Source organism: Haplochromis burtoni, unplaced genomic scaffold (genome assembly GCF_018398535.1).
Source record: "Haplochromis burtoni strain Fernald_Lab_line unplaced genomic scaffold, NCSU_Asbu1 Contig_43, whole genome shotgun sequence".
Taxonomy (NCBI): domain Eukaryota; kingdom Metazoa; phylum Chordata; class Actinopteri; order Cichliformes; family Cichlidae; genus Haplochromis; species Haplochromis burtoni.
The window spans coordinates 703,334-718,547 of NW_024582404.1; the positions used below are offsets into that span (position 1 = coordinate 703,334).

At 38.9% G+C, this 15,214-nt stretch overlaps 2 protein-coding genes across 6 annotated transcripts in view; both read left to right on the forward strand.

The window, feature by feature from the left end:
* The first annotated feature begins 47 nt into the window (after window positions 1-47).
* LOC102308989 (ankyrin repeat domain-containing protein 31) lies at window positions 48-9,290 on the forward strand. Of its 3 annotated transcripts, none has more exons than XM_014333488.2 (14): window positions 48-123; window positions 1,325-1,393; window positions 1,760-1,955; window positions 2,924-3,207; window positions 3,288-3,449; window positions 3,554-3,696; window positions 3,866-4,040; window positions 4,287-4,432; window positions 4,620-4,716; window positions 4,791-4,887; window positions 5,587-6,007; window positions 6,961-7,098; window positions 7,893-8,016; window positions 8,447-9,289. In XM_014333488.2, exons 3-14 carry the CDS (start codon window positions 1,792-1,794, stop codon window positions 8,590-8,592), a joined length of 2,097 nt encoding a protein of 698 aa, XP_014188974.1. In that variant the 5' UTR covers window positions 48-123; window positions 1,325-1,393; window positions 1,760-1,791; the 3' UTR covers window positions 8,593-9,289. The 3 variants fall into 3 exon arrangements, with proteins under 3 accessions (XP_014188974.1, XP_014188973.1, XP_042076038.1); XM_014333487.2 differs by having other exon boundaries at window positions 49-123; window positions 1,314-1,393; XM_042220104.1 differs by lacking the exons at window positions 48-123; window positions 1,325-1,393; window positions 1,760-1,955 and having other exon boundaries at window positions 3,093-3,207; window positions 3,338-3,449; window positions 8,447-9,290.
* A 3,343-nt stretch (window positions 9,291-12,633) lies between these two features.
* Window positions 12,634-15,214, forward strand: part of bmp2k (BMP2 inducible kinase) — a 54,254-nt gene continuing 51,673 nt past the window's right edge. For all 3 annotated transcript variants that reach the window (XM_014333485.2, XM_042220105.1, XM_042220106.1), the window contains exon 1: window positions 12,634-13,548. In XM_014333485.2, coding sequence (XP_014188971.1) covers window positions 13,398-13,548 — 151 coding nt within the window. In that variant the 5' untranslated portion in view covers window positions 12,634-13,397. The remainder of the gene's footprint in view (window positions 13,549-15,214) is intronic.

Consider the following 15,214-nt stretch of genomic DNA (forward strand, 5'->3'; position numbering starts at 1 on the left):
AATTTTTTTATTTATCTATTTTTTAATTCATACATATTGCGCAGGCGCGTAGTTTCCCGCCACTGTCCTACCAGATATGCTACACCATACCAGGACGAAGATAATTTTTCCCACTATTTACAGGTAATTAAGCGTTTGTTACTAACATTAATATTATCTATTAATAGAAAATCATGAGTGGAGCCTGAGTTATTTCTCACTAAGCTTTAGCATTAGCCTACTGTAAAAAAGGGAGTGTATGTTGCATGTTATCTAATTGTATTAGAACAACTTCTTTACTAGTTAGCGGTGGTAAAATAGCTCCTGCCAAAACAGTTGTGACTATTAGAAATATTGGCTCCAAATATTTTGTCTTTGTGTGTTTCTTTATATGGAAAAATGGCTTTGGATTTACCTGTGGAAGCTAGCATATATATAATTTCTTTCTGTAACACTGAATTAAATTGACATCTCAGATTTGATTGATGATTCTATCATATGCAGAATGACCGCTGAAATTAAAAACTAGTTTAGATAACCCATTTAACTGCTCTGATGTATTTCAACATGGGTGTCAAGTTATGATATTGCTTATAGAAGGACTTGGATATTATGGTAAATGGCCTGTATTTATATAGGCGCTTTACTAGTCCCTAAGGACCCCAAAGTGCTTTACATATCCAGTCATTCACACACTGGTGATGGCAGCTACATTGTAGCTACAGCCACCCTGGGGCGCACTGACAGAAGCGAGGCTGCCGGACACTGGCGCCACCGAGCCCTCTGACCAGTAGGCAACGGGTGAAGTGTCTTGCCCAAGGACACAACGACCGAGAATGTCCAAGCCGGGGCTCGAACCGGCAACCTTCCGATTACAAGGCGAACTCCCAACTCTTGAGCCACTATCGCCTAGATAAATTCACTAAAGTACAGTCATATCACCCTAATTGTAGGTAAATAGGAGACAGGGTACTTTATTGTCTATTATATCTAGAAGTAGCTTTTGTATTAATCTTACTTTGAATCATGTCCTTCTAATTTTAATCAGCCCATGACATTATTTGACATAAATATGTGTAATTTCCTGTTATTTGTGACCACTTAATAATTAACGTACTTCAGTAAATATGTCCTAATGAGCAAAACTGTCAGTCGTCTATTAAGCAACACAGCTGGTTTTCCTTCAGACCCAACTAAGATTTCTTCGGGATTGCCATACACTTTTCTGTCCAGGAAAAACTTTGCTTACTAAAGAACATGCACTAAAATATCTAATATCGGGAAAGTATTTTTGTTGAGATCTGGCAAAAGATATTTTGAGATGATTGTTTTAGTCTCTCCACAGAGCCCATCAACAGCAGGAAGTTTTGTTCATCAAAACAAATGTGGTGGTGACAGCATGCACTTAGTCAGTGTAAGTTTCTACAGTATAAGAAGTGTCTACCACTAAAAATAATGTTATTTAGATCTTGTCCACTAACTTTGTGTTTTGAAGCATGAAAGGGTGCAGTTCATTCACAAATGCTGTGGTAATACACAATGAATAAAGTTCTTTTTAACGATTTCTTAGTAATGGATGGAAAAATGGATTTGTGTTTAGTTTTAGGTGAATTTATTATATCTGTCTTGAAAACAAACACATGTTGACCTTATGCTGCCATCTAGTGGCAGTTATTACAACATTTTTTTTTTAGCTGAGGATAGAGAATTTGCTCTTATATGAAGTTTGATATTGTAAGCTGTCCATCATTTATGGGGTGAAGTAATTTTACTGTTGCAGGTTCAGCTCATCCTGATGCTGATGAGGAAGACATGAATTGTGGTGGAGCTGCATTGGACTATTCAAAGAAAGAAATAAAGGATAAAGGCTCTGGGCCTATAAACCATCAACAGCACCTGATGAAAGTTGAGCATCTTGAAAGCATCAGATCAGATAATTCATATGAAATGAACAGACATAGGACTGCTGCACTTAGGTAAGTGCAGTGACTAACTGTCCCGACCATATAGGTTATGGAGAAAATAAAGTGAGGACAGATATTTCTTGAACAGATTTGCAACCTTTGATGTTAAAAGCATACCCTGTACATTGCTACAAGATGTCATGTCTGAAAGTCTTTTAGGTTTTAGCTCCTGTTTCTCAGAAAGCTGGGAGTTTGAGGTAATGTTACTTATTAAGTGGCATAAAGAGCTTTGGACTGCAAAGCATCAGTGCCACTGCGACAGGAAGCTTCAGCCACATTTGGCTTTAAACTTTCTCTCTCAGGGGTCATTTAACATGTGAATACAGCCATAGTAAGTGACTGTAACTTTTGTGAATGTCAGACTGGGATGACAAGGAGGATAAAAATTGGCTTGAAAGTAAAGAGTGGTTTACATTAGTGTTAATGGGTGCCATTTTTGTAACTTTCAGGCTTGTACAGCTGTCTGAAGTAGGGAAATAAATTAGAATAGCTTTGTTGTGAATTCAGCTGGATTAAAATACAGTTGATGTAAGCATAGAGTTTAATTGCAGAGAGAAACAAACAGATGCAATGTTAGTTGCATGAGCTGCTTACACTAAACACATACTAGTTTTCTGTTATTGTGAGGATCTTGTTTTCAGAACTAAATCCTCATCCACTCAGTTTTTGGTTCCTTTGGTAAGATTTGGCCTGGTCTGGTGGCAAAAGTTTGTCTCTGTTGGAAAAATCCTGACAATAAGTTTCGTGCCAGACTGAATCTCGTAACAATGTTAAAAGGCACTGATGAAAACAACATGATTCCTGAAATCAGGAACACAGGTGACATGCATGTTGTTTAGTTTCCGAACTTTTGATTGTCAGATCTTTTTATTGTGCTGCAAACAGAATATACTGTGTGATGATTATGAGCGGATTACAGAAGCATAAACTTGGTGTCAAAGTCCTAACTTGTGGCTGTCACGTCTGTTTCATGCTTCCAGAGACAACCTGGAGATGACCCAGAACTTCAGTCAAGAGAACTACAGAACTGGAGATCTGTCTTCTTCAGACGATGACTCGTTAAGCTTGTTGAAGGATCTCAGTCCCAGGCAAAACAAAGAAGTAGCTCGGGTTGTGCTCATAGCTGATTCAGATCCAGAAGCAGGGAACAAAGAGACAAAACAGAAAAGAGAGATGAAAATAAATAATCTCAAACCAACTGAACCTGTGACATCCAACTGTATCCAGTCTACATCAGGCTACGGAGAAGCTTCATCACAAGCAGGTAATTACCGTCATTACGTTATGTCACATGTTTTAGCTTAATTTATGTTTACAAATCTGCTTTTAATTATCTTATTCAAGCAAAAGTCTCACGACGTGTGAAAATTCCCTCCCAAAAAAACCTTCACAAGAGAAATGGAACGGGAGAGACTCTGCTACACGCTGCATGCAAGAAAGGAGATCTCATTCAAGTCAAAATGCTCATTCAAGCAGGAATCAGTGTCAACATGGAGGACTACGCAGGTGTGTCACAGCTCAATCACATCTGTACTCTGACAGCGTCATCGTCTGTCTGTCATCAAACACAAACTCCATTGTGATCACTAAATATTGACTTCAACTATCAGGATGGACGGCTCTTCACGAGGCGTCTGCTGTGGGTGATGAAGCGGTGGTGGAGCAACTGTTGAAGGCTGGAGCTGATGCTAATGTTAGAAGCTTTGATGGAGTGACACCTCTACATGATGCTGTTTTCAGTGGACACTATCAGGTGATGGACAAACTTTTAAGGTGCAGAAAATTGTTTTTTGTAACACTTTCCACATGTCGGTAGATGCAAAGTTTCACAAACTTTACAGACTTTGATTCATCTGTCACGCTGCATTAGATAGAATGCCCTTGAGAAATAGTTTGATGTGAAATTCATGTGTGCTGCGCAGGTAGTGAAGCTTCTCCTTCAGTCTGGAGCAAATGCCAGCGACAGGAACACTAGTGGCCTCAGTGCATTAGATATGGCAAAGGAAGAACACATCAAAGAGCTGCTCAGGACTTTCCAGGTTTCTTCTGTTAATCACACAAAGTCCTATAATGCATCTTCAAAGCACAGAGAACCAGGTGAGCAACACCAGGATGTCTTATGTAGTATTTATGTCACTGCCGTGCAGCAATAGTAGATACAAAACCCACGTTCTTGTCTTGCAGGCTGGGTTGTTGTTATGGTGAAGGGAATATCACTGAGCTGCTTTTAGAGCTGGAGATGAAAACTAATAGATTAACTAGTAGAATCTAAACCATAGGACACAGTGCTGAGTAGCTGGATGAGCAGTAGAGAAATGAAATCTGAATGTTGGATTGTTTCAGGTGCCACGTCCTCAGAGCCTCGCTGCCAGAGCAGTCCTAACTGCAGTGAAACATCCAACCTACAGTGGAGGGATTCAGGTGATAAAGGCGGAGCCAGGGGGCCCAGAGATTTTGAGCTGAGACAGAAAGATGCCACCACTCATAATGTGAGAGCGTGTTACACTTTCAGTAGACTGTCAGCTAAGCTGGATTTAATGGGCATGGACAAAAACAGTTCTTTCAACCATTCAATAGGCCTAATTAACAAATTACATGTATTATCACTTTATTGAAAGGTTCACAGGTGTGACTATTTTGATGCGATAATCTGTCTCTTATTTTTTTATTATATAGCCGAGTCATTCAGAGGCAATAACAGTGATTTTGGAGGAGGTCAGAAGGAAACAAACAGAAATGTCAACTTGGCCTCTGACAAGTCTGAATGATGCAGGTAAAAGCTGCGTTAAAAGACAACCAGAAAGATACTAAGCGTGTTTTATTGACCATATTTGTGCTTTTTTACAGACAGATATCATGCAGCTCTAACGGAGATCCAGAGTGTGCTGATTGAGGCGCTCGCCAAGCAGCAGTCGGAGAAGGAAAATCTTGCCCAAAAATATCGGTCAGTACAGGAACTGCTCTCATCTTTGGCCTAAACGAAACTTTGTGAGAAAGCACCTTGCTTTTTCAGACTTTCAGGACATATCTACATTAACTGAACAGTAATTGTGTACTGTTTTCAACAGAGAAACTATATTTCCTAAAGTGAGCAAAGAGTTTGGCAATGTCATTCATTTGTTTTCAGTAAGTAGTGCCTCCACCACAATAAGAGTTGGCTGGAATGGTGGTGAAAGTGAGATATTTAAAGTCTTTCCTCAATTTTGATGGAAGTTTGACCTGTTTTATCTCTGGTTGTTTAAACCACGCAACTAAAGTGAAACTAAGTTACATCAATATATTTTATTACGGGGAACTTAACAATGGCTGATGTTCTTGTGTTGACTTTTATTTAATTAAAATTTGAATCAGATTCTTTTTTTTTTCATGACTGATAAAATGGGTCATGATAGATGAAAATTTAAGAACCACTGGATTAACAGCTGTTGCCTTCTTGTGTTAAATAAATTTTATTCTTGTGTTAAATAAAATGAATTACATGATATTTCATTGTCACTGGTCCAACAGCAGTAGAAACTAAATAAAGGTATTTCAAGTATTTAGAAATACGCTGTGCTTCGGTTTATTGCTGTGATGGTTTTTAATGAATCTATTCCGGTCTTTACTTCAAGTGTAACACTCTTCTTTGATTTTCTTGGTGTAGGAGTGTGCCTGACTGCCTTCGTCACTGTTTGCTAAAAAGTCAGATCTCATCCCTTGCTTCATGCCAGAAAACCTTGATAGAGATACTCCAGAACCAAATGTATTTGGTGGAAATGTACATTACCACGAGAGCCAAACTTTCACTGGATTCTTCAAACCCCAGAGAAACACGTGGATATAATCAATGTAGTCATAAAGCACCTACACCTGCTAACCTGTTGAGGTCGACCAGATGCGACCAGTCAGCCAGTAGCTGTCCAGACACTCCACAACCAGGAATTGCTTTAGAGCATTTCAGTATAATGATCAGACGAAAAAATGCTTTGATTCAGAACAGAGCCGTGGACAACAGCAGACGTCTCTCTGTGCTCATCCAGAGGGGAATCATCTCACCTGGAAGTGCCCTACAGCTGCTGTTGAAGGTCAGCAAAAAGTCTTACTGTTTTTTATCATGTGACCATGTGAACCTTTTAATAACAATGAGTAATGACTGGCTGCTATTCTACAATTTACATATCAATATGTAGTTTTTTTTACCAATTCATTGGTTACTCCCACCATGTGTGAAGATACAAACTGTTATACTGGTATCATAGTCTTTTTGCTATTATAAAACATAAACAAATAACATAAAGCAGCGGTCGGGCATAAACCGGTCCGTGGCGCAAAAAAGGTTGGAGACCGCTGACATAAAGGATCCATAGTCAGGATTGCAGATTTTGTTTGTCTATCTTGGAGAGGACATATCAAAGAGGGAAAATCTGAACAACTTCATTTTCTTAATTTCTGGAGATTTTTTGTGGCGTTACTACTTTAATATAGGGTTGAAATATCTGCATTTATGTAAAGAAAAAACATCAGACACCAGGTGACGGTGTTACTCGTATAGTTAAGATAAGAAAAAATATTGACAAGATTATTGAAATTAAAAAAATAGTTTTCAATTTTTTTATTAAAAGACTTGATTGATAACTAAGTTTGATACGAAATGTTTGATAACAGACAAATACACATTGTCGGGATTTGTGCAGATCAGGACTGTAAAAACCATTGTTGAACAGGCAGTGTTCAAGAAGCGTGGTTAACGTAGTTGTCAGTGAGGCTAAGTCTCCAAACTCAGGGTGCTGGTTTAGCTCAGTGCGTTAAGCAGGTGACCACATGCCATATGGCAGCTGGCCTGGATTCAAGTCTGACCTGTGGCCCTTTACTGCATGTCTTTTCTCTCTCAGTTAACTGATACTTGAGATTGAAAAAAACATGGTCAGCCAGGGTGGCAATCCTTGTGTTCTTGATATAGGAAGGAATGTATTCCCTGTATCCCTGAAATCTGCAACTGCATCGACAGTGAATTTTAAAACAATCTTACTTTTTTCAGGGTCACTGTCACTTTGCTAATGTGCTGGCCGATGGCTCCATTCTGAGTAAAGGAAAGGTGCACTTGGCTCCTGAATGCTGGCTCAAGTCGATTCTGGGGAAAAACATCCCAGTCAGCTCAGCATATGCCTGGGACAAGGTTCGATACCCACTCACGTTATCATAAAAATAATGAATCTCTTGTAGTAGCTCACACAAGCAGCCTGAGGTGATTTTCAGATACAGCAGCCCGCATGAGGGAAAAATGAATGAGTTCATTCATTACTATCAGACCACTCCTGCAGGTCCTTATGAAGAAGAAAAAGAAACAGAAAATAATTCATAAGTTCATAAGAAAGAAAACTGCTTCCTTTTTCATTGTGCATCTTTATTCTGTAATTTGTGGCTTGTGTTGTTTGAATTACCCGAATATGTTGCTGAAATGTGAGTTGTATGTTCTTAAAGTATTTATAGAGCACAAGTTGTCTTTTCTACAATATTTGATACATCTGCTTAACAAATATTTTCATCTACAAATAAATAATGACCATAAAAAATGTGACTTAGATTCAGGTAGCAGAGGAGTATGAGCAGTAGAGCAACTGTGCTCTTGTTAATTTGTGCAGCACATGGAGTAAAGTAACTAAAATATTATTTGAATTGCATCTTTCAAGATAAGCGGAAGCGAATGGATGGATTAAATAAATTCAACTTGTTGAAAGAAAAATTAAAATTTTCTTCACATATATGGTTAAGAAATACTGTTATTATCACACATAAAATTTCGCTGGATGTAGACTTATTTTTCCTTTGTAGGCTATAAATTATATAGTGTTTGTTGTAGAGCGGTGTTGAAAACTCAGGTTCCACATATCCTACAAATGCTAATTTCTAGACATGGATTTTACTGGTTAGATATTTGTGAACTCTGAACATTTTCTATAATTTCCCCAGGTGACATTCAGAGGCAGATCTTTGTCTTTTTACTTACTGAACATGGAGGGTGATGAAAACACACCACAAAGGTGTCTTGAGGAAAACCGCACAGGCAGTTCTTCTAAAGAGCTGATAACTACTGGTATGTTCATGTCTGCTGACAAGTGTAGCCCCTACATCTGATCCAACACTTCCTGCCTCATGTTTACAGTCAGGTCCCTGCAGCAGGTGGACAACTAGTTCATGTGGCAATGCTGCAAACCAAAAAAACACTGCCATCGGCAGCTGCGGTCCAAGACCGCGGTCTGACTTATTGGAGAAACTGCTGACTATTTCTTCTTTATTTGTTTGCCAAAAGGTATTCAGTAAATAAAGGATTTACAGAGGAGCACTTTGTAAACTGTTCGCCACTTTGGAAAATCCTTGAAAACACTACTATGACATTTCTTTTAAGGCTACTCAAACAAACAAAGAGGGCACAAAGGCAGCTGATAAAGCCTAGGTATCAGTCTGTCACAGCATTATTAAGTTATATTGTAGTTCTTTTATTGTATTGTCTTTTAATTACGCAGGAACAGACAACTTGAACCATCACATGAAGATCAAGATCATCCATTTGGTGAACGATGAAGAGCTGCTGCCAAATGCTGTAATGGACATGTACTGGGACAAGCTCATAAAGGAAGACTACTCAGAGTCTCAAGACTGGGCAAGTTAATTATTGTAACTTGCTCTACTCATATTTTGACTGTTCTACTTAGTTATTTTAGGATCATTTGCATTTGCTGTACTTTTTCCTATACACATATATATATATATATACACGTCTATGTCTATATATTTATTTTTTCTTTTTTATTTCTTTTTGAGCCTTGCTAAAATAAAACTTGCTGTAACTTTTCCCTCAAACACAGTCCAAAGTGGTTTATTATTTAACCTGAAGAACAAAGACATTTATCTTCTGCCACTATCAGTAAAACAGGGAACACAAACCACATTTTTTGGCATCTTATCAGAAAGCTAGAGTGCAGGGATTGCAGTAAATATAGAGGATAAAGATACAACAAAGTCTTGATACCACACCACATCTTATTGACTTGCTGCTTTGGTTCTAACGAAGGTGACATCAGGTGCACTGGAGAGGCAACAACAACAACTGGGTTTTATAGATGGTGGCTACACAGCATTATTCTCTCTTTATCTGTGCTGACTGATTCTTCTCAGCGTTTGTTTTTAGCCCTCAGATGTAAAAAGCTGATGATGTATGGTTGTCTCCTTGCCAAGCGGGCAGTGTGACCTTGACCTCAAGGTCAGACTAAGTTTTCTGGAAATCTTGCAAATGCAAGAATTTGAGAACAAGGTGATGTAGAATTTTGAAATTGCCATACATGCCTACTAGGAGGCTGAGGAGTAGCACTGGGGGTCCCTGTTGCCACTGATAGCATGAGATGGTACCTGTAGCCCATTCAGGTTGCACAGGCAGTCCAGCTTCTACAGGATCCAGACGGGTTGCTGCGTCTTTCAGCATAATCTCAAGAGTGTGGAGAAGTTGCCAGGACATGGGCCATTTCATGATGAAGTACTCACTAACCACTAACACTTAAAGAGTTTCCTCTTTAATTTCTTTGTTTTTTCTGTCCAGTTTGGGGTTTCACTAACTCAGAGAACATTAAATGAGCTCAGATTTACCTTTCATCTAATACAATATTCAGGTTGTTACACTTGTACATTTGGGACTCCACAACAGGACAGAATTTGAGATTTTTTTTCTGGCAAATTAACAACTTTGTAATTTCAGGGAATATCTATTTTTTGGGTTTGTTTGTTTTTTTTAATGTAGAGATTTTTCTCATTTATTGACCACTTTAATCTCATAGAATATCCAGATGTTCTTTGTCATAAAATCAGAAATTCAGATTGCTTTTCTCTGAACATTAGGAACCATCAGTAGTCATTACACTTTTCAGTTATTATCACCATTAAAGCGTCACTGAAGCCCCTTGAAACTCTAACTTCAGTTCCCAGAGGTCTGATCAACATTAATGGGAAAGGAAAAGCATCTGGAGTCACCTCGAAGTTTAAAAACAAAGTCTAGCTAATTGTCATTGTGTTCCTCTGAAAATTACCATCATTTCCAGCTGTGTTTTATTTTTTATTTATTTTTTTAAATGAGCATCAGTATTGGAGCATCATTGAAGCCCCTGAAAAATGCTCTCAGCTCACAGAAAGCAAGCTAATTTTCATTTTCATTCATGACAGCAACAACACTGGGGTAAAAAGTGTTTGAAGTCAGGTCTGTATGATTTAAAAAGACTGGACGGACTATTTGTGATATTATAATCTCAGGGAATGTACTTTTACTTATATTTTAAGAAATGTTTTTATTACATTTATCACTTAAATTTCAAGAATATCACAAGCTTTTTTCTGTAGATATACAGCTATACTGTTGGATGGTATGATTTTTTTATCCTCTGACTATAACATGCTTCCTTTTAACCACTGAGGAGTCTTGGTTAAAAACACTGGCACCAGTCATTCTTATGTAGGACCCAAACACAGCACCCAAAGATGGTTCAACCACCAGCAGGTGGCAGCATACACTGCACAGACAACCAGACAACAATAAGTGTGTCAGAGAGGAAAGATTCCCCCCTGCAGAAACAGGATGTGTCCAGACATGGGGGTTTATACAGTCATGTGATCCCACTCTGCTCCTCCTTATCTCTTATGTAATCCCCATCTCAGCCGTGGGTTGCCCCCACCTACCCCTCACAACTGCTGACCTGAATATGGTAATTGTGACCACTTATCTGTAGAGGTATATGTTTTCTTCCTCTAGAAACTGATGTGCGGAGGACATAGATGTCTTGAGGAGTAAAGTAATGAAAGTCTGTAGGTCTGTGTGATGGATTGTTAAGCCTGCACACGGCAGCTGTCACACCACTTCCTTGTTGGCAGTGTGTGGTGAAAAATTTGTGTTATTTTCCATTGCTGATGGTCATTAAAATGTAAGGGAGTGTTGTTAAGAGATCAATTTACTGAGGAAGTAGCATGTCTTTAAAATAGCCAAAAATGCTTTGTAGGCAGAAGAAAGACACAGATGAAGATAAATCAGGCTTTTTAATAATGAGCAAGTTAATAAAGCTGGATCAGGATAACACACTAATTCAGTTCAGCTTGAGGTTTGTTTATTTCTCCATGCACTACATTCTTTCCAGGCTGTTTAGTGCTCCCCTTCCTCAACCAAACTGCTTAGTGTGTCACTCAGGCCGCCCAGTAACAGATGAGTATTGGCTGGGTGCTTATTATGGAAGCCTGTTGCTACCAAGAAAAGCAAATTAGCAGATATGAAGGCAGGCAGGCAGAAAACAAAAATTATAAATAATAATCGTTGTAACAGTTTCTTACCTTTAACAAAGTTATTTTAAAAATTATCAAAATTCATATTTAGTAAATTAAATTTTTGAGGTGATGGTCAAAAATAGCTTAGCTGGATGCTAAACTGTGACAACCAGTATCACATCACCAAAATGTTTTTATTGATTAATTAATTTATTCATTCATTAGGTGAAAAATTAACTAATTCGACTTCATTCTTGATACATATAGGTAGGGCAGGGACAAGGGCAGTTAAAAACATTGGCACCAGTGGTTAGAATAAACGCCACGGTGGTAACAGGGTCACTCTACACCACTCTATACTTCTGTTTTAAGAATGATTAATTTGGAAATGAACAAAAAATAAAGGAAAATATGAGATCGAAGCCATTGTTATTCAGATTTTTTATGATGATGATAATGTGAGTTTGTGACAGCCCTATTAATTTTATAATTTTTAATTGTTTGTATTTGTTAGTGTTGTAAATATAAAATATAGTTCTAGATTGTTTCCCCCTTTTATATAAGCTACAATTTTACACATCAGTGAACTCCTTTTTAAAACACATTGTTTATTATGACTTTTATGTAATTCCATTTCATTTGAGAGGTTTTTACCTGCTGGTAAATTGTCTTGTTTCTAACAACAAAAGCACAAAGGATAATCAACGGGCTTACCATAATTAAATTTTTCATTTTTATTATTTTTTGGGGGTGAGGGTTTAAATATATAATTTGTTTTCTTTTTAATTATTTAAAATTTTACTTAACTAATCTTTTCTCCTTTTATAAAATGTTGTTTTAGTTAACTAATGCCATTGCTTCATGTACCTGAATTCTCTACACTGAGAAATGAATGACTGAAGTTACGTGTGCCATGATGCTCAGGCTGAGTGGGTGGGAAGGCTGAGATGGTTTGGACATATGCAGAGGAGGGATAGTGGATAAACTGGACAAAGAATGTTGAATACGTGGGTGGAAAGGAGGAAGACCACAGAGGAGGTCAGTGGATGTAGTGAAGAAGGACACGCAGAGGGTTGGTGTGATAGAGGACAATGCTAGGGATAGGGTGAGATGGAAACTGAGGTGGTGACCCTTAAAGGGAGCATCTGAAATAAGATACTTTCATAAGTTATTTTTTATTTACTAAGTAAGAAATTTTTTTTCATGAAAAATAAAATTATATTTTAGATATGATAATTTTAATGATTAAAAATACTTGAATTTTGGTCAACTGGTAGATGGATTCTTTTTTTATTAGTTCGATGCCCTCATTCATTAATCTTTCTTTCTTGCTGGCATCAGTGGGCTTCCATACAATCTCCACTTACACCAATCATAACAATGAAAGGGGGCGGGGCCACATTGGGTTAGGTTGTCACTCTCATTGGGTAAATAACAAACCACCCACTTATTTTGAAGCCTGCCGTTTAGGAGTCACGAGAAGTTTAACGGTTAGAGAAGCTCAAGGAAAATGACACAAATGAACCGGATGAAAACGGCTTCACTGGAGTGGTTCTGACAAGCAGACGACGCCCGCTTGTATCACAGGTGCCGTCCCGTACTTTGTTAGCCCACCTGCACTCGGGGCGGTTCGAGGAACCGCTGTGGCTGCTAGCGAAGCTCGTTAGCCGCTAACCACCGAAGCTAGCGAGCTAACTAGACGAATCGCCCGACTAGAGCGACCAAGTGGCGGGCGTGAAGCTAACCACGTCAGGGCTGGTTTTGGAGGGCTGGTTGGCTGAATTTATTCCGTTGAGGAGTTTATTTCCGCCCTTCTTCTACAGTGCTGCTCTTCTTCCCCGTTTCATTGTGTCGGAGCGTCCTGACTGCATGCACGCATGCTAGCAACTGCCACAACTAGCTAGCGTAAGCTAAAGTGGCAGTTTTTGTTTTTGTTTTTGACGCTGTCGCCGGTACGAGATTTTGGAACGCGGTTGTGTCACCATGACGCGTGGTTATTAAGTGGACTTTTTAAATGTCGTGCAGCCCCTCTAGGAGAAACAGACGCGGAGCATGCAGGAGAAGAAGAGAGTCCTGATAAGTAGATAGGGGACGCGACCGAGTTAAACTGGACTGCGGAGTCGATTCGCCTCTGATTAGGGATTGCATTTTGGTTGGCCCTGACAGAGAAAGGAAAGGATGAAGAAGTTTTCGAGAATGCCAAAGTCTGAGAGCGGTGGGCTCGGAGGGGCATCCGGGTCCAGCTCCAGCTCCGGAGTCAGCAGCTACTTCGGGAAAGTGTTTTCAGTCGGCCGGTACCAAGTCACCGTGGAGGAGCTTGTTGCAGAGGGTATGTATCGCACATGCAGCTTAATGATGATAACGGGTTTATTTTATGGCTCGTGTTTGTTCTACTGAACATCTCCTTGTGATAGAAGTAGGTCGCTCTCCTCTTCCAGGCAGTTGCCACTTAAACTGGGACACCGGGGATTTGGTGCATGGCTAGAATTAAAGCTTTCCCCATACAGCTGTGGTTTACATCTTGCTAGGGGAGTGGAGAGGAGAAGGTGTGGGTTGCCTTCGGGGTCCAACCCTCCTGTGTCAACATAAGGCAGTGTAAAAGTCACTTTTGCCTTATCGAGAGTCTTTAGCATGGGTTAAAACAGTTTTGCCCTCTTTACAGCATTTGTGTAGTGCTTGTTTACAGCAGCAGTCCTGTCATTGTACCCTCCCGTATTAGAGAGAAAGGCACACCAATCAGATGACCCCTTGTGAGCAAGCACTTGGTTATGGTGGGAAGGACAAACTTCTTTTTCTTTTTCTTTTTAACAGGAAGACTTCTCCAACAGAAATGGGCTTAGGGTGGGGCTCCCATCAGGTTTAGCCTGATTTATTTAGTTATTTATTTTTGGTGGGGGAGACTAAGGGGAAAAAAGCAAGCTATAAAATATTAAAATAAATGTACAAAAGCAGTAAACATAGAAATCAAGAAATGACGATAAGCACATATGCATAGTCAGCTAAGAATGACCTACTCCAGGTTAGGACAGGAGGTACACATTATTAATACACACACTACAGTAATAATTAGGAATGAACTAGTTTTGAAAGACTGATTTCCTGCTGTAGCTTGTTTTGAGATATTACATCTAAATGTGTGACACATAACTTTGAAATGAAAATCTTGAGAATAAAAACATTTTATCTAGTTTCATTTATCTATGCTTAGTGTGTGGTCACTTGTCCAAAAGCACCTGTTAAGCTGAGGAATCCCTGAACTCTCTGGCTGTGTGTGGAAATTTAAATCAAAGTAGAAGTCTTTCAGTCTCAAGATGTAAAAACCTACAAATGTGAACTTTTTTGTTTTTCCTTTTTTTGTCATTTAAATTGAGCTGTGAACTGTGTTGAAAACTTGGTACTGACTTTATTTGGCCCCTGGTTTTGCCTGCTCTCTACCACTTTTGAAGATGTGCTTTGCAAGACTTCTTGGAAAGATTTTAAAAATTCCTTCCTGATTTAACAACGCTTTGTGTTCAAAAATGTGTTCACAAATGTTGAAACCACCTCCAAGCACATTCAGCCAGCCGGGCAGAGAAAAGAGGAAGTGTGGAAATAAACAGCTTTTGAGCAAGAGTTACTGGTTCACAAATTGTCCAGTGCTTATCAAAGCATATTGATTGAAAACATAATTAGAAACTTTAAAGGTAATTCAGCCAATTAGACAGCTAATTAGTCCTTAGAGTGGTTTTGTCAAACATGCAGCCCAAAAGCCACAACCTTCAAAACAATGGTGTCAAAACTGCCCCACTGGATGAGTTTGCAAAGAAGTCACTTATTTCAGCAGTTCCTTTTCTTTCAAATTCATGGTGTGGTAATGCCAGCTTCCCTACAAATACCTACAAAGTTTAAAGTATTCCTAAATATTGACCAGATATTTACCAGCTTTGATTTAAGAGTAAAGATTTTAGACACATCAGATATTGTTTTGGTGTTTGCTAATTTTCAACTTGTGGAAA